General features: G+C 41.9%; 1 protein-coding gene across 2 annotated transcripts in view; it reads left to right on the top strand.

The window, feature by feature from the left end:
- The window catches only part of NEURL1 (neuralized E3 ubiquitin protein ligase 1), a 388,964-nt gene extending 363,665 nt beyond the window's left edge, over positions 1 to 25,299 (top strand). For both annotated transcript variants that reach the window (XM_073596116.1, XM_073596117.1), the window contains exons 5-6: positions 7,473 to 7,619; positions 8,837 to 25,299. In XM_073596116.1, coding sequence (XP_073452217.1) covers positions 7,473 to 7,619; positions 8,837 to 9,078 — 389 coding nt within the window. In that variant the 3' untranslated portion in view covers positions 9,079 to 25,299. The remainder of the gene's footprint in view (positions 1 to 7,472; positions 7,620 to 8,836) is intronic.
- Positions 25,300 to 25,659: the final 360 nt, after the last annotated feature.

Raw genomic sequence — 25,659 nt, 5'->3', positions numbered from 1 at the left:
GTCCTTCTGAGCAAACCGGTGAGGACATATTTTGCCATCCGGTCCTCTTTTTCCTTAACCTACTTAGAGTCCGTAATAGGAGGGCAACCAAAAAGTGTCCTCTACCTATCCTACTTCTGACACCACTGAACTGTAAGGGTTAAATTATACCATTGGTCTCCCTCTTACCTGTTAGCCATGGTTACAGGGCCCCTGAAGTCCCGCCCAATCAGACACAGACACTGAAGAGCAAAGACTTTGGCTTGTGTTTCATCTTAAGTACACAGGATGAGATGGGTGTTATTAATTATTTTCCACCAATAAGGGGTACATGTTTGGATGACATATGTCCTTTATAATACGGGGAAGATCCCATATTCATTATCATTATCCAAATCATAAAATACACTTATTAGAATACATTGAATTAGACATGAGATATAGCATGATTTGCACTTAAAGGGGTTGTAAAGTTATTTTTTTTTTTTTTTTTAAAATAACAAACATGTTATACTTACCTTCACTGTGCAGCTCGTTCTGCACAGAGTGGCCCCGAACCTGGTCTTCTGGGGTCCCTCGGCGGCTGTTTCAGCTCCTCCCCGCAAGCATTTACCACCTTCATGCGAGCTCCCTCGCACGGTGGTGAGTGCTTGCGGGCGCGCTCCCGTGATACAGCGGGCGGCTATAGCCGCTCGCTGTATCACTCGGCCCCGCCCCCCGGCGCGCCGCGTCATCGGATGTGATTGACAGCAGCGCGAGCCAATGGCTGCGCTGCTTTCAATCCATCCACTGCAGCCAATCAGCGACCAGGCTGAGCTGCAATGAAGCTGACGAGGACGAGGAGCGAAGATTCGAGGCGTCAGGTAAGTAAAACGGGGGGCCTGGGGGCGGCGGTACTGTCAAAAGTTTTTTCACCTTAATGCATAGAATGCATTAAGGTGAAAAAATTTTTACCTTTACAACCCCTTTAACTTTTCCAGCAGTTTCCTTTAGCTGTCTGGCTTCTATGCTATTCTTGATTTATAAGTTCCTTTATTAAGTTTCACAATGACTTCAATAGCACTCTACAGCCTGAAATATTATTCATTATTATATTAAATAATTATTTAAATCTTCAGCCGCGACACAGTTTTCTTAATGGACGGCATGTTGTCTATTGAGAGCACAGTGCGCATGCAATGATGATGTCATTGGCTGCACGTTTAGGAGATATTCCCTGTACCTACAGGTATGCCTTATTATAGGCTTATCTGTAGCTACAAGATAAAAAGCGGAGTTTACTACAGCTGTAACGTGGATTACAAATCTTGATTTCAAAGCAAAGCACTTTGTTCACACTCTAAAGGTATCTGGAGGAGGTTCTTCCAATTATTTACCACCCCCATATTGTTTAGCAATACAAGGACATGGAGAAGGAGGGCTGCACCAATAACAAAAAGGGGGAAATTAACAACTTAGACGGAAACTGAAACAGGAGCATGCTCAGTAGAAGTCAACAGCTGGTCTACACAATCTCAGGCTGCAGTGGAGACACAGACAAGGAGGAAATGACAGTGAACAGCAGTTTTTTTGCAGTCTGCAAAAAACAAATGCTCTAGTGGACGAGTAGATATGAACACAATGTAATATAGCATGTATTGACCATGTTTGATGATTTGGGTTTAATGACACTTTAGTGGTTAAAAAACAAACAAAAATTTGCATCTGAAATAATATAATGCCCAAGTTAGTTTTGTTTTTTCACTGTTTTTTGAAAAATGCGGGTTAGCTGCAATTTGCCCATAGAGCAGTTGGACTGCACCAGGGCAGTGTTAAGCCACTCATAAGCTGGGTATATATATACAGTTTTTTTTTTCCTCCAACCAACAGGCTGAATGAAAAAAACTTACAGATCCCCGCATCAACACAAGTGATGTTGATATGCAGGGATCTCCCCCGCTGTTCTTTTGTATCCTGGGGACTCACACTCCCCCCCCCCCTCGTCAGAATACAAAGATCAGTGCTTTCAGCCATTGGTTGCGAGCAATGATCGAATGTTGGTTTTCCAATATTACTGTTTGACAGAAGTAGGTCGTTAGAATGGCTTCTGTTGAACAGAGAGGAGTACACAGGCCAATGGTTGGCTGGTTCCTGCTGAATTGGACCAAATTTAATATGTGTCCTGGGTTCTAGTCAGACTTTTTAGTTTGTAACTTGGTGATTCTGACTCCAGTAGGAGTTCTCCTCCTCCTTCCTTTTCTGCTTCTCCACCTCTTCTGTTCCATTGGCCAATTAGATTCTAAGAAACTTCTAGTGCAACCCTCTGATCAGTCACTCCCTCCAATCCACTATGCCGGTCTTCCTCTTTGAGCCAGCCCACTGCAGCCCTCCACCCATATATCTTCACTTTGCCCCTGCTAGTCCCCGGGCATCCTACACTTTCTCCGGCCACTTACTTGGAGGAGAATAGGCTGTGTGTGGCTGAGAGGAGCACATCAGCAGATTCTGTCCTGTGAATTCTTCTCACTTTGCATTGTCTGATTACAGGTCTTACAGGTATCTTATCCCTGCTCAACATTGCTGCCAGCTGGATGATTATTAGGGGTGCTCTCTCCCTGCATAGAATCCACCCTTTTCCCTGCTCATATGCCAGAGATATTGCTCAAGGGGCTAAAAGGGCGTCTAAAAGCTTCTCTGCAGCTGCATCTGATTCCCACTCAGCCTGCTTACTATTTGAGCCCTGACAGATTACACAGTATAGCTAGGGCTCATAGAGAAATCAGGCTGTGTAAGAGATGACTGCTAGAGCAGAGAATCTCTTAGGCAGTCATCAACTCATCAAGGTTGGCTGGTAGCATAACTGTAGCTGCTGCTTGGTGCACCTCACCACCCTCCTACAGGTCCTACTGCCCCCCTGCAGTATCCCTCAGCCCCCCCCACACCTGCAATGTCAGCCAGCCTCCTTTGCTGTATCACTTACCCCTCCCCCCTGCAATGTCAGCCAGCTCCAACCCCCCCCCTCTCTCTCTTCCCGCAATGTCAGCGAGCCCCCCTCCACATAATCACCTGACACTGCATTGTCAGCCAGCCCCCTCACTATCACCAAACCCCTCCCTGCACACTCAGGCAGACAATCATTTCAATCTCAACCAAACCCCCCTCCTGCACCATGCTTGCAGCCCCCTTTCTATCAACACTCATAGTGCCTAAGCCCCTCTTTTCCACCTTCAATCCCCCTTCTCTCAGTACCTACTCCTCCCTTTTTTGCAGTACCCACCACACCTCCGCCCCTTCCCTTGACACCCATTGCCCCTGCAGTCCTTAGTCCTTATTTCACCACCTACCATGCAACCCACCATGCTTGCATGTCCTCCTCTCAGCACCCACTGTGGTTTCAGGCCCCTATTTTTTTTTTTTTAACACCTACCAAACCAGAACACCTACTTCTCTTAGCACACAGTGATTCTGCAGTCCTCACCCTCCTGCATCTCTCACTACCCACTGCGTTGCACCGCCATTTGTCAAATCACCAGTCCTTCAGCATCCAGCGTGCCTTTACCCCTTCTCTTAGCATCCAACATGCCTGCACTCTTACTTCTCTGTGCACTCCCCTTTCTTTTCAATGCACCCATTGCACCTTCAGGCTCCCTTTTCCCAGCATCCACTGTGCCTGCAGCCCCTTTATTTACCACCCACTGTACCTACGGCACCTCCTCTCTTACCTACCACCACATTGCACCTGGCTTTTCTCACCACATTCTGTGCATATAGCTTCCCCTCTTTCAGCACCCATTATGCCTAGACCCACCATTCTCTCAGCACCTGTAGCACCAGTAGCCACCCTTTTCTCATAAGGATCTGTTGTACCTACATCCCTTTTCTCTCACTCCTCACACGTCTGCACTCCCCCTTCTCTCACCACCGTCCACATTCTGCAACTTTTACCACCCTCAATGCTTGTACTGCCCTTCTCTCACTACTCTTCATCCCTGCATCCCCCCCTTCTCTCACCATCTAATATGCCTAAACTCTGCCTCTCACTGCTGCACCCTTTACTAGTTTCTACCAATGCATCTGTCACCCCCATCCCCCAACTCTTTTGCCAAAGCCTATATGTACACCTGCACACCCCTACCCCACTCCCAACACTATATAACCCTTTCATGACTAAGCCTATTTCTGTGTATTTTTTGCTAGAAAATTACTTAGAGCCCCCAAACATTATATATATATATATATATATATATATATATATATATATATATATATATATATATATGTGTGTGTGTGTGTGTGTATATATATATATATATATATATATATATATATATATTTTAGCAGAGAATCTAGAGAATAAAATGGCGATTGTTGCAATATTTTATGTCACACGGTATTTGTGCAGCGATGTTTTAAACGCAACTTTTTGGGGAAAAGGGACACTTTCATGACGGAACAGAAAAGTTAGCCCAATTTTTTTGTATAATGTGAAAGATGATGTTACGCCAAGTAAATAGATACCAAACATGTCACACTTTAGAATTGCATGCACTCGTGGAATGACGACAAACTACGGTACCTAAGAATTTCCATAGGCGACACTTTACATTTTTTTTACGGTTACCAGGTTAGAGTTACAGAGGAGGTAATTGTGGTGATCGCGGCAATACCTCACATGTGTGATTTGAACACTGTTTACATATGCGGACGTGGCTTCCAGTTGCGTTTTCTTTGCTGCGCGAGCTCGCGGGGACGGGGGCGCTTTAAAATGTTTTTTTTCTTATTCATTTTATTTATTTTTATATTATTAAATTATGTATAAAAAAAAATAAAAATTGATCACTTTTATTGCTGTCACAAGGAATGTAAACATCCCTTGTGACAGTAATAGGTGGTGACAGGTCCTCTTTATGGAGAAGACCCCTGATCCCTCCTTTGCACTTCAAAGTATTCAGAACGCTGTTTTCGGCGATTCTGAATACTGTATATTTTTTTAAAACCGGCGCCATTGGCAGCCGAGTAAACAGGAAGTGACGTTGTGACGTTGCTTCCTTGTTTACAATCAGGAGACTGGAACGAAGCCATTTCCAGGTTTGTGCCAGTCTGTCCATAGCTGCCGGAAGAGGCAGATCGAAGGGCGGGACTCCCGGTGGAACAGGAGCCCCGTTCAGAGCTGCGGGAGGCAGCGGAAGGGGGGGACATCCCCTCCCGATCCTCCGGGATAACAGCCAAGTGGCTTTTAGCCACAACGGTTGTTATCCCTGGAAAGTCAATTGCTCGCTCTACAAAACAGTACTGGGATGATGCCTGCAGCTGCGGGCATCATCCCGGTATAACCCCCAAAGCCGAGGCCGCACATCTGCGTACGCTCGGCGGGAAGGGGATAATCCACCCTCTCCTTACTACATTCAACAACACACCTGAATGCCTCCCATTTCACCACCATGCCTGCAACCCCCCCCCCCACCTTCCTGCTCTCAACATTCTGCCTTAACCTCTTTCTAAAAACTGCGCCTGTGCATGCTTCTTATTGCTCTCACAAGCCTCCATCCACCTTCAAACTATACTGCATTTCTATGCTCTCACCTATTTCTGCTCTTACCACCCCTTCTCTCCAATGCACCCTTACTCCTGCTCTCGGCAAAGTGCATTCACTACCACCACCTCATTTGCAGGTCATTTCTCACCTCATAACTGCAGAAAGCTCCCCTGATTTAACACTACTCTTGTAAGCCACCCCTCCTTCTTACGACCACAGTTCTGCACACATCTTCACCACTGCACCTATAGCCATTGGAGAAATTAATTGTTGGGGTTTGTATACACTTTACGTTCCTCCAGTCTTTCCAGATATGTTTTACCTTTTAAGACCATTCACTTACCAAATACCCTACCACTTGTAAGGTTGCTATCTTATGCAGATTAAAGGCCACCATCTGAAGTTTTTAAGGTTGTATGCCCTAGTATAATATTCTACTTACTGCCTCACCATCTGCCCCAACAGCAGATAATGTGCTTTGAGTACCCAGGGAAAAAAGTGCTATAGAAATATGATCTGGAAAAACGCACTGTCACTCACCTCTTCAAAGACAACATGTTATGAAAGCATATCCTGGCAACAACTGGCCAGCTGGTAGGTGGGACAGTTGGCTACACACAGCATATTTTCAAATTCTAGGACTGAGGATCACTGCTTTTGATGCAAGATCTCTCTGCGAACAGAAGCCATTGCCTTATCTTGTCCTTATTTCTTGAAAATAATAGGAATATTTAATAGGAATAATTAAGATAATTGCAAGCTAAATATAATGCAGAGAGCCAAGTAAGACTTCTAAAGTTATTAGGGTATATTCATTGGCTACAGAGTGTAGAAAGTAATTTGCTGCCCTACTGTGTAAGTATATTGACTATAACTTTTTGTAAAACTAACAAAATGCTCCTAGTTCTTAAAATGGTTGTAAAGGCTGAAGTTTGTTTACCTTAATGCATTCTCTGCCTTAGGGTAAAACACCTTTTATTGTTAGCCCCCCCAAATACTTACCTGAGTCTGATCTTGACCCAGTGCTGTGCCTGAGAGCAGTGGCACTGCTCTCTCTCTCTCTCCCTCCTCACTGGACTTAGTGGGGGCTAATGGCTCCTGCCAATCAAATTCAGCGATGAGGGGGGGGGGGGGGGCAACTTTACAATCACTTTAATGAACTAAGCAATTAAATGGCATTCCATATAGCACAGCAGATGTTTTTATAGTGTGCAGTCTACAATTACACTTGAAATGGGTGATTTGACACTGACAAAGCAGCAAAGGTTCTTGTATGTTTGTAGCAAATTCTGTGAGACATATTTATCTTATTTTTCAGTTATATAAACTAGAAGCCCCCAAGCTGTGCTGGAATTGGTAGTTGAAGCATCTGGCTTATATCATTATAGCATGTGCTTGATCAGTGAGCAGCAAGAACACCAACAATGACAAACAAGACCCTTGGTTATGCATAAGCCCAGCTCAGAACTTGTCATACCCCATTTATTGAGTATTATCTGTTCATTTTATTCCCTTTTCAGTAATTGATTTTGTGGATTAAGTAGAATCTGTCTGAGCAGTCAATTCTGCTGTAATTTATCAGGCCTGAATAGGACTTCCTTGTAGACCAGCGGCCTGCAGCCAGTTCTTACGCTGCTGTACTTGTGCATGCATTAGACAAATGTAGTGTTCCACATGCTTCTGTTATGTGTTGTAGTACACATCATTTATGGACGCGGTATCAATTTAATGAAGACAGAATCAGATAATACAGTATAGCTTCATCTGAACTGCAGTTCCCTGATCCTTCCAGGTGCTGCAACTACTGTGAAAGGGGTCTTACACTCTGGATATTTTAATAATGTAGTAGGTCGGAGGGGTAGAATGGCTTTGTAAGGTAATTCCAGTTGGATGATCTTACCACTGCAATCCCTGCTAGAGTGTAAAATCTATAAGGAAAAACAGCACCAAATCCTAATGTAAACATCTTATTTTCTAGGCTCTACAATATCATCTGACCAGCGAGACATATCAACACCAAGTTCTCCAACATCTGTTCCAAACACCCCAACAGCCCTGTGCAGCGGCAGCTCTGACCCTGTGTTGAACACATGTGTGCCAGGGCCCCTTTGTAATTCCATAAGTGGTAAGTATTCTGTCTGTTGCTGTACACTGAAAAGTAAAAAAAAGGAATATTTATATAAAGCTCACAAACTTATTGAGGTAAACTGTTGATGCTTTAAAGTCTAATTCCACAGAAAGCATTTTGTTTGAGCTGCTCATGAGCGGTGGATTACTCATTCATTTCTATAATTAACAGTCTTTAAATAAGAATGAATGGGTAACCTAATGCTTATGAGCAGCCAAACCAGAATGTTTTCTGTGGACAGGCAGTGCAGCTCCCAATGGGGTCAGAGTGATCCTGGAAACGTAAGTGACAGAATTAGGGGTATTCAATATCATTCTGGAAAAAAAGTGCACTAAGGGCTTGTTCTGATATGCAGCAGCCCTTGCCACCCCTCTGAAAGTTGATCTGCAGTGGATCTCTTTTGAGAGGGTTTTGACAAGAGGTGAGGTGGCGATATTTCTTCTCACCACCTGTTTTAAGCTTGAAAATGTCACACCACCACACCACAAACGTATGCATTCTGATCTATGTGTGGAATCAAGTTTAGGTTATTTACAGGGTCCAAGTGGTGGCACTAGTGGTCCATTTAACCAACCATAGGACTGGACAAATATTAATAATCTGGCAAACTGCTTCTTGGCCAAATGGATATATGAAAGTGGTCACCATACCTAGGCTGTCGAAAAACCTTTGTTGTAAGACTTGAAAAGATTGATTTATAAAGGAGAATACTGCCATCCACTCTCCGACAAGCACAAAGGAATTTACTTCACATGTGCTCTTCATTTTACAACTGATTCATAAACTGATGAACTGAAGAACCTGAGGTTTCCTACAGAAGATTCTCTGCAAAATGCTGCAGAAAGCACACCATGCATGAGGAGAGGCCAGTCACTGCTTTTTACAGGTTTTGTGACTACATGTACCTCCTCCTGGCTTTTTCCCCTTCCATTAATTTGAATAGGACTTCTCTCACTTTGAAATTCCTGCTGAAAGCCGGATGCACATTTGTAAAGTACACCACTGTGCTTTTTTATTGTTTTTTTTAACAGTGGTAAGGCCATATTGCTGTTTATAATTTGTCCCCTTAGTACAAAGGTGACTTTAGGCTACAGGACTTTTTATGAAATCCACAGTTCATGCAGGTATGCTAGAATTCAGCTGTTAAACACTACAAAATACTGTGCAATGTAAAATTAAAAGCGAATAACCAAACCATCTCTATTTTCTCGAAGGTACAGCTCCAAACTCTCCAGTGAGCATGCCAGAGTCACCCATTTCACCATCTGTCTCAGGAACCTGGAACGATGAGTGTACCATCTGCTATGAAAACATGGTAGACACAGTCATATACTCCTGTGGACACATGTGTCTGTGCTATACATGTGGTTTGAAACTCAAGAAAATGAACAATGCCTGCTGTCCCATCTGCAGACGTCTCATCAAGGATATTATAAAAACCTACCGTAGTAGTTAGTCACCATCTGGAAGAAGACAGTCACCGTTCCAGTTTACTTTTACTCCGGAGTTTAAAAAAAAAAAGTTCTTGAGTAAGTCCAAAGCACTTACAACATTGTCAGTGTGACTGTAAAAGTCTGTAACATTTCAACTCTGGAGCTCTGGATTTAAGAATTCTGAAAACAAGATATCAGGGAAGTATAGTCTCGCAATCATTCTTTAGTAGAACACAGATATATCTCACAACTTTTATACTATTCTAAACTGAGATCTGGAAGTATCTCTGGAAAAAATAAGTTTCTGCTTTGCAGCAAAGAAAATCAAGATTTTTGAATATCAAGCAATACCTGGTAGTTTTAGGAAGTCAGCAGAATATGAAACACAGAAAATGTGGAAGTTTTGGTAGTTTGTCAAGAGAACTTGATTGTACAATCATACTGTACTGTAGTGTAGTTACTGAAAATGATTTGTTTTGCAAACTGTCAGTTGAAAGGTTTGAGCCATAGTGGTCTGCCAATGTTTCCAACTAAATTAGGATAAAAACCATTTGTACATTTTGGTTGTTTATATCATCTACTATGTTCCTCTTGAAAGCTGGTGTAGTATAGAGTAGGCACCAAATTGGGATAAACCTAAATCATTTTAATACAACCCCCACCCCCTTCTCCAAGTGTACCAGTTGATTCATCCTCTCCTTTTCCTGAGTGGTAAGCTGAGATTCTTTACACAGGTCCAAACCTGGGAATGTGATCAAATGAAAACAGGTGCTTTTGGGGAATAAAAGTAATTGTTATTTATTCTGTATTTTTATACATGAGGTATACTTTTTTCACAGTGTACTTCCAATAATTTATAAATATAATTTGTAAACTTATGGCTAGGCATGAAGATAAAATGTTGCTCCAGAGATGACTGCTTCTGATCTTTAATGTTATGTGAAAAAAATATGCTCCAACATTTTTTAAAATGTATTGTTTTGAAATGTTTTTGGTAAACAAAGCCTTCAGCCGGTTTTGCTGGGATAATCTGGTTGAGTATTTAAATATCTGGAAAAAAAATGCTTTTTGGCTGAGCCTACTATATAATAGTAAGTTGGGGTTAAAATGTAAATCTTGCCATTGCTCTGTTGCCGCTACAAACAAATATGAGTGCTTCTACAGGCAGTAACTCAGAATTTCCTCTTTTATACATGAAGCATATTGAGGCAGATCCTTTTGCACTCTGTCAGAAAATGTGGTCTGATCAAGGCCAAGAATATTAGAAAAGGGGGAAGGTAAATCCCTTTTTGTTTATAAATCAAATTTGTGCCTTGAAACAACAGACAAAATGCAGTTTCTATTTATTAACTGGTGACCTTGGAAAAATGGTATACTGGATCAGTTTGCAAAATGGCAGCCTCTACAGTGTATAGGTGGCTGGAGCACTATAAAGGCTACATGAAGGCACAGGCTTTAGCCAACATAATAAGGTAATGTGGATGATTTTTTTTATTTTTATAATTAAAAAGAAAAAGGAACGACGATCGATTCTTAGGGACTAAGCAAAAGTCAAATCACAATACAAACATACACACAATACACACATAAATAAATGGAAGGTTGTGTTGGAAAAGCATCCATTCAAATTACAGCTTTAATTTCCTAGTCTGAACTAAGAAAAAAATGACATTTTCTACCCCAATATTCCCCCCACCTTTTTTTTTTTTTTTTTTTTTTTTTTTTTTAGGTAAAGCCTCGTACACACAGTACGAAAATCAAAAGGGGATTGTCGTTTGACAGACTGTTGTCCGAAGTTCTTACCATTCGTACACTTCTTTCAACAATTGTTTTCCAATTTTCGGCCAACAAATGGATGACAGGCTAGTAGATTTTTGTCAAACGACAGCTCCCCGTCAGATTTTCGGGTTGGTCAGTACACAAATCCATCACACAAAAGTTGAAAATACAAACATGCATGCTTGTAATCAATGCTCACCAAACATGAATTTAGCAGAACGGGCCGAAAGGGTGATGCTCAAGAGCTGAAATTCCTCCTAGTACGTCACTACGTTCGTGTTTGTGGCACGACAATTTGTGCAACGTTAGTATGCAAGACAAGATCCTGGCACAAGCCTTTTTGACAAAAATCAGACGCTCGGTTGGCCAACAATCATACCGTGTGTACGAGGCTTAATGTTGACTATTGTGTTGTGCAACATGATGGGATTTTCACTTTTTGCTTTCTCACTAATCCTACTGAATGGATACAACAACCCACATTGCCTTGTTTAAGATATAAGGTTGTTTAAGACAAAGGCAGCATGTTAAGTAATATAAGGGCTCTTGGCATTATCCAGCTAAAATAAAAGATGTCAGCGGTAACTACAGCCTGTCCAGATTTAAAGTTTTGAAGGAGTCTTTTCATAAAAGCATTTTAACTTACCGTTCTGCTTTTTTTTTTTGGCCTAAATCATTATATAATTCTGTTCATCACACGCAAGTGTCTACCTGGTCCAAAATATTGCACTCTGTGTCCATAATATATCAGTTAATGCGTATTGCATCAAGGCAGCCTATTCATTTGTAAAACACATCCATCAGCAATGTTTGTTGGGATGCCATTCAGAATGAATGACACCACATAATGTGTATGTGTTACCACAGCGCTATGACATAAACAGGCCCTTAGAGTTTTTCGGAGGCTAATAAATTGACTGATCCCACCTGTGATCTAATGCGTGAGCAAGAATCATTTATAGGAACACCTTGTTTGAGCATAAACCTAAAAAAGGGTAGTTTATTGTCCATCAGATTGATCTTTTAGGTATATTTTTATTGTCCTTAAAAATACTGGTACAGGGCCAAAGATTTTTTTCTATATATTTATATTGACTTTAGAAAGTTGTATTGACTTTAACAGCCGTTATACATATTTATGGGTGTGTATACTAAGGCCATAGTTATAGCCAGAACCTTACTCTCTTTGCATTACTAAATTATGACTGGAGCTAGACAGCCAGTTTTAAATTCTTGATACTAAGGACTCATTCTCACACGCAGCGGCCATTTTTCAACCCTATAAAAAGCAGTGGTTGCTTTTCAGAGGGTTTTTGACAGGCGGTGAGGTGGTGATATGTCCCCTCCTCACCGCCTATTATAACCCATTAAAAGCTGAACCACAGCACCGCAACCACATGCATTATATGCGGGTTGCATATACTTAAATAGGTTGCCACCCGCCAAATGCAACATGCGGTTACATTTTTGTTGTGGCATGTGTGCAGCCCTGAGTGGCTGGATACCCTTTTTAAGGTTGGCAGTCAGAGGTTGGTAAAACCATGATATAAAATGAACAGTGCAGCGCTGGATATATGACACAAATTGTGAAATGTGATATGTCAATGAATCAAATAGCCACTAGTGCAGAGAATCTATGGCTGATTTATTGAAGTTAAAAAAACATTTACATAAAATTCCTAGCAGGAATTTTATGTAAATGTTTTTTTAACTAGCAGGGACTACATCTTGTGAAGTGCTCCTTGTTGTCGCTGATTAGCTTTCCATGAAGGAGGTTGGAGAGATTTCAGCAGTGTCTCCCGCAGGACATCCCCTGTGGTCCATACATCTCTACTATGCCTGTTTTGACCCCTCTGAATAAGGGTGGTCGCAGGCTTTCCGGTAAGCCTCCATTACTTTATCACCAGGTGGTGGGCAGCACTAGCGGTGGAATACTGACCCAGGGTCCCACTTTGAATATCATTAATTTTGGACTCTATTTCACCTTCACTTTTATCATATGAACTGTTTCCTCACTATATTATATATTTTATCATGTCTCTGCAACATTTTATGAGCACTTAATTGATTTACCATATACAGTATCAGCCGATTTGATGTCAATATTATTTTATTGGATGTTATTCACTATTGTTGGTTATTTGATTCATTGACATATCACATTTCACAATTTGTGTCATATGTCCAGCGCTGCACTGTTCATTTTATATCTATCTTTTGTGCTCTCATATCGGGGTTATAGTGTTCAGCAGCAGGTCTCTTTTCACGGTTTCTCTACATAAGTATTTTTCATATATTGTTTATGCACCTAGCGCAATTCTTTTTCTTTATATTTGGTAAAACCATGGCTCAACAGCCTGCTGTTACTGCACTCTGGTTGTATGTGTGAATGAGCCCTAAGGCCTTGTTTACATAAGCCTCTGCTTTTATAAGAGCAGTGTGTACAGCAAACTGTGTACAGCAAACTTTTTAAAGCATTTGAAGAGCTTTCAGCAAACTTCCCTGGAGCCTTTAAGGTATTATTCAGCTCCAGTTTGGGGACAAGCTGCTAGAAGACTCCATTACCTCAGCATTGTGAAGCCTGCTGGAAGCTTGTTAAACCTTGTTAGAAGATTCTTAAAATTGACAATCAGTACTTTCATTAAGATCTGTATGTAAAGCAAAAGTCCAAGAAAACGGCTTTTGGTCCTTACGGTTATGTAACATGAATGTTTTCTCTAATGAAGTGTAGTCCACGGCTAGAATGGTTGCCCATTCATGTCAATTTGCACTTTCATTTAGTCAGATAGTATATACTATATGCCATATCTACAGCCGCCCACAGATGTAAGAGCTGCAGCTCTCATACATTAAAGCCACAGTGTTGTTCATCTGTCCTTCCTCTATCCCTGCCCATTCATTGAACTCTTTGTACATTTGTATTCTGTAAATGGTTCACCTAATTGCGAAGCTTTTTTTTGTAAGGACCAAAAGCCGTTTTCCTGGACTTCTGCTACAACATTTCCAAACTGGAACCAAAGAGTTCTTTAAAGACCTCACGAAAGCTGCTTCAAGCTTGCCAAGTACTTTTCAAAATCTGGCGTACACACTATTCCTATATAAGCTAAAGGCCTGTGAACAAGGCCTAAGAGGGTTTAATAATTGTTGACAATCATTCTATTTGCAGCATATTGATTTCAGTTTGCTTCAAATTAGGTGATGGTTTAAAGATGAAAATCTCCTGTGTAATTTTAACCTACCTTGTATTTGTTGTAGGTCTAAATTGACAAATAAAATACACCAAGGTTGTTCAGATGTGTATCTTTTTGAAGGAGGTTCTTAGTAGCCATACTACCTATTTATATACTAGAGGCAATAGTATTTTGGGGTGTACAGATAGGAATGAAAATACTGGTCATTACACCACACTGATGACAGCAATGAGAAATAAGTGAGGAATATTGGTCCAGTCATGGTCATGTGCATGTGGTGGGTACGCATGGCATGTGGAAGGATTTATTATTCAGTTCCTATGACCCTAAATAAACACTCTTGCCGACAAGTCTCTGTCACTGCACTTGCTCACATCTAAGTCTGGTATTTAGCTACGGTGCAAATCCTAGCCACAGGAATCTACTGATTCCTGCTGTTGGGTTTGACAACTTTGAGCGGATAGCAGCTTTGTGTGCATCCAGCCGCAATCATTGCAGATGATTACTCACTTTGCGAATAGGTACAAATAGGCACGAATAGTTGCTATCTGTTCACAGCTGTCTAAACCAGCAGCAGGCACCAGTAGATTTCTGGTGCTGGGATTTGCCAAACGCCTGTGTGAAGGTGGCATTAATGTTCCTATTGTGTCTGCCACGTGACATCTGCTTTTTACGGCACACAAAAATAGCAATATTCATTTACATGTGTGTAATTATCAGTCAAATGTCAATAAAAATCAATACCTGTGGCCCAGCATAGAGGAAAACTGTCTCAGAACTATTAAAAGCAAGGGTGCTTGGATGAGGGAGAGAATGGTGGCAGAGGCTTTTGAGAATAAACCATTATAAGGATTGGTTCAAATGTGTCCTGTATGAGGAAAAACAACAATCATGCAAATAGTGGTCCACAGCATCCAACAACTTTAATGCGTTTTAAAGAAAACCGGTCATTAGGGTAGTAAAGAAGGAGGGGGGGGTCGATACTGACCTGCTATGTGCCTGACTGTTTATGGCTTTGCTACTTTCCTGGTGCCTCCATGGCAGCATACCAATGGTTGGTTGCTCCGCCCCCAACCAACCCACAGGACCAATTAGAACTCTATTAAAAAAAAAAAAAGAGTTGCCCCCCCCAGGCATTCTTTTTCCTGTCCTCATTCCTGCAGGATCACAGATCAGCCCCTGCTTTACCGCCATATGGTGTAACCATTGCAGGTTCATGCTCTCCTGCAGGATAGAGTCCCATCACTTGGGCTGCTAAAAGCGCCATATAAGTATGTGAGCTCTGTTTTTCTGTGGATCTTTTTGGGGGCTAAAAAGGGATCTAGGAGCCTTTTGTATTCTCATTTTTTCCAAACTGTCGTCATGTCTCACCTGGACATCTTGTGAGTGGGTCTCCTCAGATTTCTTTCCCCTGTCTAGAGGCTCCTAGCAGCATTCCCACGTGGAGCAGCAGCGTGTACCCTCCCTGTGTGTGCTTAGCCGCCTCGGTGGTCGGAGTCGCTGTATGACATCACGGCGCATGCGCAGTAGCACGTTGATGCTAACCGCGGCCATCTTGGTACACCCTAATCGGCTCATATATATATATATATATATATATATATATATATATATATATATATATATATATATATATATATATATAAGGCTGACAGCTCATATGGAGCCAGCTGTCAGAGGGTACACATCTCCGCAAGGAGAGTGCCCTCTATTTTTTTGGGATCAGTACCTCTCCCTGCCTTGCTATATATTAAATGGAACCGGGCCAATATATATATATATATAAAAATACTTTTTTGTTTTCCCCTTTCCCCCCTCAATGTTAATTACATTGTCTTGGATATTAGACAAAAATGTGATATTGTGATATTTTTAGCTGCCTCCAGTAGCCCGATGCCGCATCAAAAAGATCCTCAACATACCACTAGGTAGGGGGCTGCAACAGGCAGGTAAGTTTCCTTTTCTTCCAAAAAAGAGCATATCGGGGATGCTGAAGCAAAAATGTTTTCTTTTTGCTGCAGCCCGCACCATGGATCATCCCGCAGATCTTCCCACAGAAATTCTCCAGATGGGAGATCAAGAGGCCATGGAAGCTCAGGACACACACTCATCCTCCACTCATGCCTCCCGCAGTTCTCAGAGGTCACATCATCATACCTCGGGTAGACATGATCCCCAGCGCAAGTCCGCACATCCAGGAAATAAATCATGTTGGGTTTCTGGAAAGCAAGCCCTCCCGGGGAAATTAGTGTGTGGCCAGTGCCTCCTAGAAGCTACAAGAGGCAAAGAAAAGGATGTCCTTGATCGTAAGATCGACTTAGATCTTAAAAAAAAACCTATCAAGCAGTGGGGGGAGCGTGCAAACCAGCAGTGGCTTTGACATCAATTTCTAGAGCCACCAAAGTTTGGTTAGATTATATCGAAACAGCCCTCAGGCAAGGCGTAGATTCAGACGAACTCATTAAGGCACTCGATGAGTTAAAGCTAGCTTCAGATTTTATGGCTGAAGCAGCCATAGATATTCTGAAGTGCTCCGCGCCAGGGCCATGCTATATTCAATCACGGCCAGGAGGGCACTGTGGCTAAAACTGTGGTCAGCAGACCCATCATCAAAACAGACCTGGTGTCGCATACCATATGACCATAAGCTCGGTTTGGTGATAAATTAGATATGGCAATTAATAGAGACACAGGGGGGAAGAGTGGTCTAATCTCCCAGGATAGAAACAGGAAAAAAAGATTTGCAACACGGCCACTCAACAAAGAACAAGGGATACCAGAGCATACCATCCAGGTAGGGAGTACAAAAGAGGCTGGAAGGGCTCTCAGGCCACTTTTTCTCAAAATGGAGAAGCCCAAGGCCTCAACATCCGCAAATGAGAACCAGAAGTCTTTTTGACTCCTTTCCCACCCAAGCCGGTCCAGTAGGAGCCCAGTAGTCGCTCAGATTTGGGTGGAAAATTGTATGGATCAGTGGGTCACCTCCACAGTCCTTCAAGGCCATTTTTGGAAGTTCAGGAGCTGTCCTCCACATTGTTCCTTCCAGTCCACTAAAATCCAAAGAGAAAAAAGAAATTTTGCTTCAGTATGTGTAAATACTACTACATCAGCAAGCAATAGTACTAGTCCAGGATTCGGAGAAGCACTCAGGATTCTATTCCCCAGTCTTTTTAGTCCCCAAGAAGTCGGGAAGATGGAGGCCTGTGTTGGATCTGAAAAGGCTAAACAAATACATTCGTGTGGAACACTTCTTCAAGATGGAGTCCCTAAACACAGTGATATTTTTGGTACAACCAGGAGATTGGATGGTCTCCATAGACCTCCAACATGCATACCTTCACATACCTGTTCATCAAGACTTCCAGCCTTTTCTTCTATCTCCAGTTTCAATGTCATCCTTTTGGAATCTTGATGACACCCAGAACCTTCACAAAGGTATTAGTGGCCCCTATGGGTCCTACATTATTTGGACGACACACTGATTCTATCCCAGCACAGGAAGACTCTGGAAACGCATGTGCAACTGGTCCTAAACACATTGATCAACTTTGGATGGCTGATCAATTACTCAAAAAGTCAACTCATGCATACTCAGACAATGATATATCTTGGGGCATTATTCAACACCCCAGAGAGAGCAGTATCACTTCCACCAGAAAAGATCCCTATATTAATGTAGAAGGTAAAGAGGGCATTGGCAAGCTGGTCCATGCCAGCATCAGACTGTCTAAGTCTCCTGGGATCCCTCTCGTCATGCATACCAATGGTGAAATGGGCCAGGTGGAATTTATGGGGATTCCAACTAGGTTTCCTATTACAGTGGAGGAAGAAGCACCTAGACCAGATGATACTGATCCCTCTCACAATGAAGTCCAGCCTCTGGTGGTGGACGAGACCATCCAACCTTCTGGATCACTGCCCCCTTGGGCCCATCTCATGGACCACTCTTACTCAGACGCAAGTTAGGGTGGGGGGCACACTACAAAGATCAGTTAGTACAAGGAAAATGGCAATTCAATACAGAAGGCATGGTATCGAACATCTTGGAACTGAGGGCAGCATGGATGGCAATAATACATCTAGCCCCTCTTCTCAGAGGCAAGTCTATATTGCTGCAGATGGACAACAGGGCGGCAGTAGCCTACGTTCAAAACCAAGGGGGAAAACAGATCCCTAACCAACGAGGTAGCCCCAATTCTAACATGGACCGAGAGGAATGTGAGCTTCCTATCCAGCTCCCGAAAATCAATTGGCCGATCGCCTCTCGAGAACGTTCAGCAGCAACAATGAGTGGTCTCTGAATCCGGATATCTTTCACTGGATATGTCAGCAGTGGGGCACACCCCAGCTAGATCTTTTTGCCTCCCCACACAACATGAAGACGCCTCTGTTTTTTTACGAGATTCCCATCCCCAAGGTCAGCAGATGCCCTAGTCCAACCTTGGGAATTTCAGATGGAATATGCATTTCCTCCGATCTCTCTGATACTGAGGTTTCTCCAGCGCCTAACGGTAGAGAAGGTCACGATACTGGCGGTCATTCCATACTGGCCAAAGAGACCGCGGTTCACGCTCCTAGTCATGCTGGCTCTGTGCAAGCCTTTACCCCTTCCATGCGTGTACAACCTCCTATCTCAAGATAATTTCTTCCATCCACACCCAGAGGTCCTAGACTTGAGGGCCGGGAAGTTGAGCGGAAAAGGTTGGGCGAATTAGTGTGTTCTCATAAGGTTATCCAAACTTTATTACATGCAAGGAAATCATCCATCAATGCCACCTACCACAGGATATGGAAAAGATAGCAGAGGTCAACCAATTCAATCCACTAGAACCAGGAGTCCAGAATGTACTGCTTTTTATACAAAATGGATTAGACCTAGGATTGGAACTTAATACCCTAAAAGTTCAAGTGTCAACGGACACATGGTGGGCACTGAATCCTCTCATAGAGCATTTTTTAAGAGCAGTCTTAAGATTTAGACCTCCCAGGAAATCGCTATACCCAAAGTGGGATTTAACCGTTGTGCTTAATGCTCTAACAAACCCTTCTTTTGCACCCACCGCGGAATGCGCTCTGGAAGATATTACCTTAAAAGCGGCCTTCCTAATCTCCATCACCTTAGGTCGAAGGGTGTTGAAAATTCAAGCACTAGGGGTGCAGGAGCCATACATTACCTTTTTTCCCAGACAGGGTGGTTTTGCAGCCCATTCTCCAGTTTGTTCTCAAGGTGCCTTCAGTCTACCATCTCAGCGAAGCATGGGTTCTTCCAGTCTTCGAGGAGGAAGTAGCTAGATCCCTAAGGCACTACTTAGAGCTGACACAGCAGTACCGCAAGGATCAATGTCTATTCGTTATTCCTAAAGGCATTAAAAAAGGAATGGCAGCATCCAGGACAACCTTGGCTAGCTGGATCGTGAGGCTAATCCAGAAGACGTACCGGGCTAGTGGTCTTCCTGTCCCAGATGCAGTCAGTGCTCACTCAGGAATGGCCTCTTCTTGGGCAGCTTTAGCACGGGTCTCCCCTGAAACAATTGGCCGGGTGGCTAGTTGGTCCTCCTTTAGCACCTTCATGACACACTATAGCTTAGACCCAGCGGTTCTTACTTCCTGTGATTTTGGGAAATAGACCTTGCAACTGTCGGTTCTGTAATCTCATTAAATGTCTTTATTGCAGTAACCCTCCCTGTAAGCAAGTTATTTACCATTGGTATGCTGCCATGGAGGAACCAGGAAAACGGAAAATTGAATACTTACCTTTCTGTAATTTTCCTTTCCTGGTGCCTACCCATGGCAGCATACACCCTTCCTTCTATAATCCTTAAGGTTCTGAAGACTAGTTACAAGAATGCCTGGGGGGACCAATTCTTTTTTTTTTTATAGAGTTCTAAGTGGTCCTGTGGGTTGGTTGGGGGCGGAGCAACCAACCATTGGTATGCTGCTATGGGTAGGCACCAGGAGTCACTGACCAAGGTCCAGCACACAGGTTAGAAAGTCAAAGTGACATCAGAACTACTGACCTGTATACCTTTTCCATGTCAGTGCCTTGGAAGCTATTGGACAGCATGACACCCAGGCAATGAGCATTGACAGGGCAGGAGAGCAAAAGTAGCTTCCATATGCTATCACTATAGGCTTGTTACATGCGTTTTCTTCAGCCCACCAAATATGTTCACAGTTCACATATCCATTTTAGCAAATATTGCCGCTTGTAATAGTCTGGGACTGTCCAATATAACCAGATAAAATGTGCAATCATTATACAAGTACTGGTCTGCCAGTATTTTTACAGATATTGTACATGTAGCATATTCAGTGGTGGTTGTTGTGGAACTTTGCAGTGACTTATTGAACGATATATATGAATAGCTGAGAGTGTTGTCTTAATACCAAGTTTTACACAGCAATGCCGTACATTATGACTATTATTGCAATGTGAGAGAACAAGCTCTGTGAATGAGAATGTGACATTTTGTTTGTTGTAGAAGTAGGAATTTCATAGGTAATTCATTCTGCAGTAACCCCCCCACTCTATATTTACCTGTTAGTTCTGTGAATAACGCACTGCCTGTTCCTGGTTAGTTACACTTACTCCTCCACTGTATCTTTGGAGGGAGCCATGGTTGCCACCCAAACTGGACTAAAAACGTCTTTGCTCATCTACAATACATGTGCAGTGATGAGATTAGTCATTTTCACAGATGGGCTGAACATGTTTTATGCTACCACGTCAGCTTACAGGTGATAATGACACTGATTTTTTTCAAGATCAACATGTATTTTCTCTACTTGGAGAAAATGTTCCTAATGTGAAAAAAGAAAACTTACCAAGCTACCACATCTAAGGACTAGTAAGGTGCATTATGTTACTTGTTTGGCCTTGGTTTTAATTATCCTTTATACCAAGAAATAGCATGTGGGGACCACCCAATACTCTGTTCAGGCAGTAATAGAACCCCCATAGTCTGGGGGGGGGGGGGTTCAGGTGCATTTGTGCTTGACAAGCTGGATGGGTCTCAAGCTGCATCTCCCTATTGTATTATTTGCTATCTCTGTTCTTGGAGGACCCAACAACCAAAAAATCATTTAGACACCCTCATTGACATTGTACATTATAATATTAAAATGTTTTAGCAGCCATTGGATAGAAAATCTGTGCAAGGAAACAAAGTGCTGTTTGGTGGTAGGTGTTTGATTCTAGTGATATAATAGAACGATATAGAAACAAAAAGCAATGTGAAAAGAAGTGTTTTTGTATAGTCTGTGACTTGTCAGTACTTAAATGATGATCTTTTTTTGTTATATTTTATTTAAAATACAAAAATATTCAATTTATCTAATTTAAAGGAAACTGGTACTGATGGAACATGTCAGTTCTGACCTCTCCTCCTAAAATGCTAGTTGTTTGACTTCCATGTTGAACCAGTACCTTCAATACTTTGGGGAACTCACCCACAACACAGATTAGGAGCCCTGCCTTCACTGGTTGCATACTTGTTCAAGGGCAGTAAATCAGAAAATGGTAAATTCAAATCCAGCCTAGCAACTGGCATTTTTAGAAGGTTGTCGGCAGTGGCACCTGCATCTTTCCTTGTTTTTCTTTAAACACCATAGGTGACCGTTCTGTGGCCTGATCTCACATTCATGAAACTGCAAGTCAGTTCACTAGTAGCTTATGCACCATGCGGCTTATACCTCTTCACACATCAGAATTACTCTGATTCAATGACAAAGGGCACTTTTAGTATGTCGGCAACAAGCATACAAATACCTGACTATTCTTTGTACGTCATATGGGGTTTACCCTTGATTCTCTGTGAAAAGAAAAAAAAAAGTTTAATGTATGCTACTTGCTTAATGTTCACAATAGTCTACCTATGAAGATGAGGTGTTTCAAGATGGGCAAGATTGTTCTCAGTGACTCCAGAAACAAACTAATTTAGCTGAATATATCTTTCAGTCCACCAATGCAGCTTTAAGGTTCTGTCCACTCATCATTGATATTTTGGCTGAGAAAAAGCCCTGCTAATAATAGTATATATCATGTAGTATATATATTATATGTACTAACAATAGTACATATCTTTCTCAGGGAATCCAGTGAAGAGCTCTCCTCACTGGAGTTTCTGGAATTTACATGACTCTGCCATTATATCTAAAGACTCCTTCAACATTCTCAACAGAATACAACAGGCGGAACACCAACTCCTGAAATGCAAGGGCAGAAATCTCATTACTGGAGTCCACAGCCTGTGGCCTTTGCAATCTTCCAGCATCTCCCCTATACTTAAATGTCACTGTTGGGTAGATTTATATAGATAGAAAATCTGCCATTAAATCAGCAGCACAACTGAGGATGTTGTGCAACTATGCTGACCTATATTCAGGTATAGTTTTTTCTTTTACAAAACCAACAGTTTGCTCCAATGTTATGTACAAAAAACAATCTTGGACACAAATCATTACTATTGATTGGGCAGTGTGGATTTTCACCATTTGTACATACCCCTACTATGTGGAGAAATGTTTTCAACAATGCGATCCACATCAATATCAGAGTCAATAAAGACTTTCAGTTTTGTGTATGGAAAATATTCAGAAAAAAAACTCTTAATGCTTAAACCCTTTTTCGTCGCCACCTCCTAGCACTTTAAGAGCTTCTTAATGCCAGGAGGTGGAGGCAGGCATTCAGGTCATGTGACCACTGTGATTGGCTGTCACAGTGGTCATATGATCAGAAAGCTCCGGGTCGCAAGTATGCATCAGGAGCTTTCCGGTGCCCCCCGGTAACTGTGCTGGGGGTGCACAGGGTGCTCGCTCTCAGCACTGAATGTTTACATTTGGGACACATATATGTGGCCTCTCTGCGTTAAAGCCCACCCACCAAGAGGTCACATATATGCGTACAGTCAGCGGGAAGAGGGTATACAATCATAGTCCTGCAATAATACTGCTTGCTATGGCACCTAGAACATTTCATCTTCTGATAAAAGTCTTAGTGGACCATAAACTGTATAATGGAAAATAGATATCACTCTTTGCAGGATACCGCCGTGTCCACACTGCATCTGCATTTCAAACTTCGTTCATAAAATGTGGGCTGCATTGTGGCACCTGTGTTTTCCTCTACAACAACACTGCACAGAAGGTTTTGTAAGAGGGGGAGAGAGGCTGTTTATATGACTGGCAGTTCATGTGACTGGCTTCCCCTACTCCTGTTGTACACCCCTACTCCACCATTCATTGCATCCATTGTCATTAATCATGCTTGCTTTGGAGTGCCAAAGTAAGCAAAGTGCCCAGCTCATTTGTGAAGCATACCGCTGTGCTTTATAAATGTGCCTTTTTTAAGCTGTTTGAGCACTACCGCTTGTTTTATGAACATGCCCCTTAGTGATATCAGCTTGTGTGTGAAAACTTTCAGCTTGCAGATGCTCTGCTCTGTAGATGAAGCCCCAGTTAGGCTCCAGTTGGCAACAGAAGAAATGACAGTGAGAAAATTAGAAGGGAGAGAGAACAGTGCCATAAGGAGTCCAAGTATGAACTTTCTACAGCGATATGGAACATTGTTTACAAAGGTTGTAGCAAAGAAAAATGTTTTACATAAGTTTAGAGATGTACAGATACCAATCGTAGATGGAATTAGTTGTTGAGGTTCACCAATTTCCTTTGCTCCAGTTCTTATACGTCAGTCTACATTGTGGCCTAGGCAGTGTTCTACCTGAAATGGGTCTTTTTGTAGCAGAAGGAGTGATCCCCCATATGCCATAGCCCACTAGTACAGTGGGACCACCACCTTGCTCATCATGTGGCCTTTCTATTCTGTGGTTTTGAATATGCAGCATTTTTAATCCAGCATTGGCAATGCTTTTGTTCCCTTGAAGACCAGCCAGTGATTTACATTCATGTGTTTTTTTCAGTGATTCAGTGATTGTGGGCAAAGGAACAAAATTTTATTACAATCACCGCAGTGCAGGCATTTCAATTTTCTAGCTGCATCTTGTATAGGACATGTTTGCCTAATCAGTTTCCGGAGCTGTGTTTAATTATTAGTCTTGCTGCATTCTCACATCTGGATCTACTTGCATTCCATCATTCCATCATTGTATTAATATGGAGCTGAGGAAGCAATCATATATAGAAAGAAAGATTTGAATAAAAAATATTATACTGCACAAAACTGGCTTGTACATCGTTTGCCAACTGTAGAGTTTATTTTTACAGGGTGATGTATTGAAGTAAACATTAAACTAACATCTGACTATTTCATGGAAGTGTGCTCTGTAGAGGCTGACAGAAAAGGGTTTGATTTTAGTTCTACATTTTGTAAATCTTCAATGGATTTTATCCAGTGATCTGTCTATACCATAGTTCTTGCTTTACCATCAGGAATAGCCTATCATTACGTTATAATACCAACTGTTCATTATTTAATAATCATACATTTGATCTTTTGATCAGAGTGGCAATGGGTTCCTAAGGAATACAAGCAAATGCTCCAAAACATTTTCTTCTATTTAACATAATTTTTCAGTCTTTTAGGCTTCATGTACACAGGCAGTTTGCCTCTACAGCATAAAAAATGGTTGTTTATGGTAACACAGGAGGCACAGGTGCAGTGTACAGTATGTTGCCAACAGTCTGTCAGAATCAGTGACAGTCTGAAATATGTGACAGCTGTACCAGCCCGGACATTGTTCTCAGCCAATCAGTCCAAGGCTTCACTGTGTTATGACAAATTTCACCCCATTCTGCCAAGCCCATTTTTTTAATGTATGACAGTCTCACTAAAACAGTAATATTTAACATTAATGTTTAACTAGAAATCCCTCCAGAGCACTGTATTTGTAGACAGAGGCACTTATAATTTACAGTGTAGGGTCTAAAAACATATGAATCCAGCTGACAAGTTGGAGAATAGTCAAATATGGTCAACAAAGCCTAGCATTCTATGTGTCTCTGTTCGGATCATTTCATGTACATAGGCTGCAGTCTGGTTTCTAGCCGTGGACCAATCTTTAGTGGCTATTATTCAGACCTATGAATCTGTGTGGACTGAACGTTCTCTTTTTTCTGTGATGTAATTAACAAGTGCAGAATATAGCCATATACCCAAATGCTCCCCCATACCCTAATTTGTTATTTTTGGATAAATGTATATGAATGTTTTTCATTTTTGCTCAATCTATTTATTATTTTGTGGTTTAGTTTTAAAATGATTATTCATTGTAAGATTTTAGATGAAAAAGTGATGTGAATAAATATGATTTAATCAAGCATTTTGATTGAAGTGCGCGCTTAGTTATTTATTCAAGATGTACAGTAGTTTTTGTCTCTTTTAACATGGTACTTTAGCTCTCAATGCAAAAAAAAAAAAAAGGCAGGTTTCTGCAAAGGGGTTGCTGTGTCCAATCACAGCTGATCACTATGATAAGTTGACAGCAGGAGGAGAGGCGATAATCGGCTTGTGTGAAAGTGTCCTGATTATCAGTGCAGTCCAAACAGTGCCCACCAGTGCTGCCAATCAGTGCCCACCAATGCTGCTAATCAGTGCCCATCAGTGCTACCAATCAGTGACCATCAGGGTCTCCTCATCAGTGCTCCCTAAGAGCCCTTTCACACAGGGGCAACACGACT

The sequence above is a fragment of the Aquarana catesbeiana genome, linkage group LG08 (assembly GCF_042186555.1).
Source record: "Aquarana catesbeiana isolate 2022-GZ linkage group LG08, ASM4218655v1, whole genome shotgun sequence".
Classification (NCBI taxonomy): domain Eukaryota; kingdom Metazoa; phylum Chordata; class Amphibia; order Anura; family Ranidae; genus Aquarana; species Aquarana catesbeiana.
Note: the sequence above shows the minus strand (reverse complement) of the source record. Positions and strands in the feature narration are given on the sequence as shown.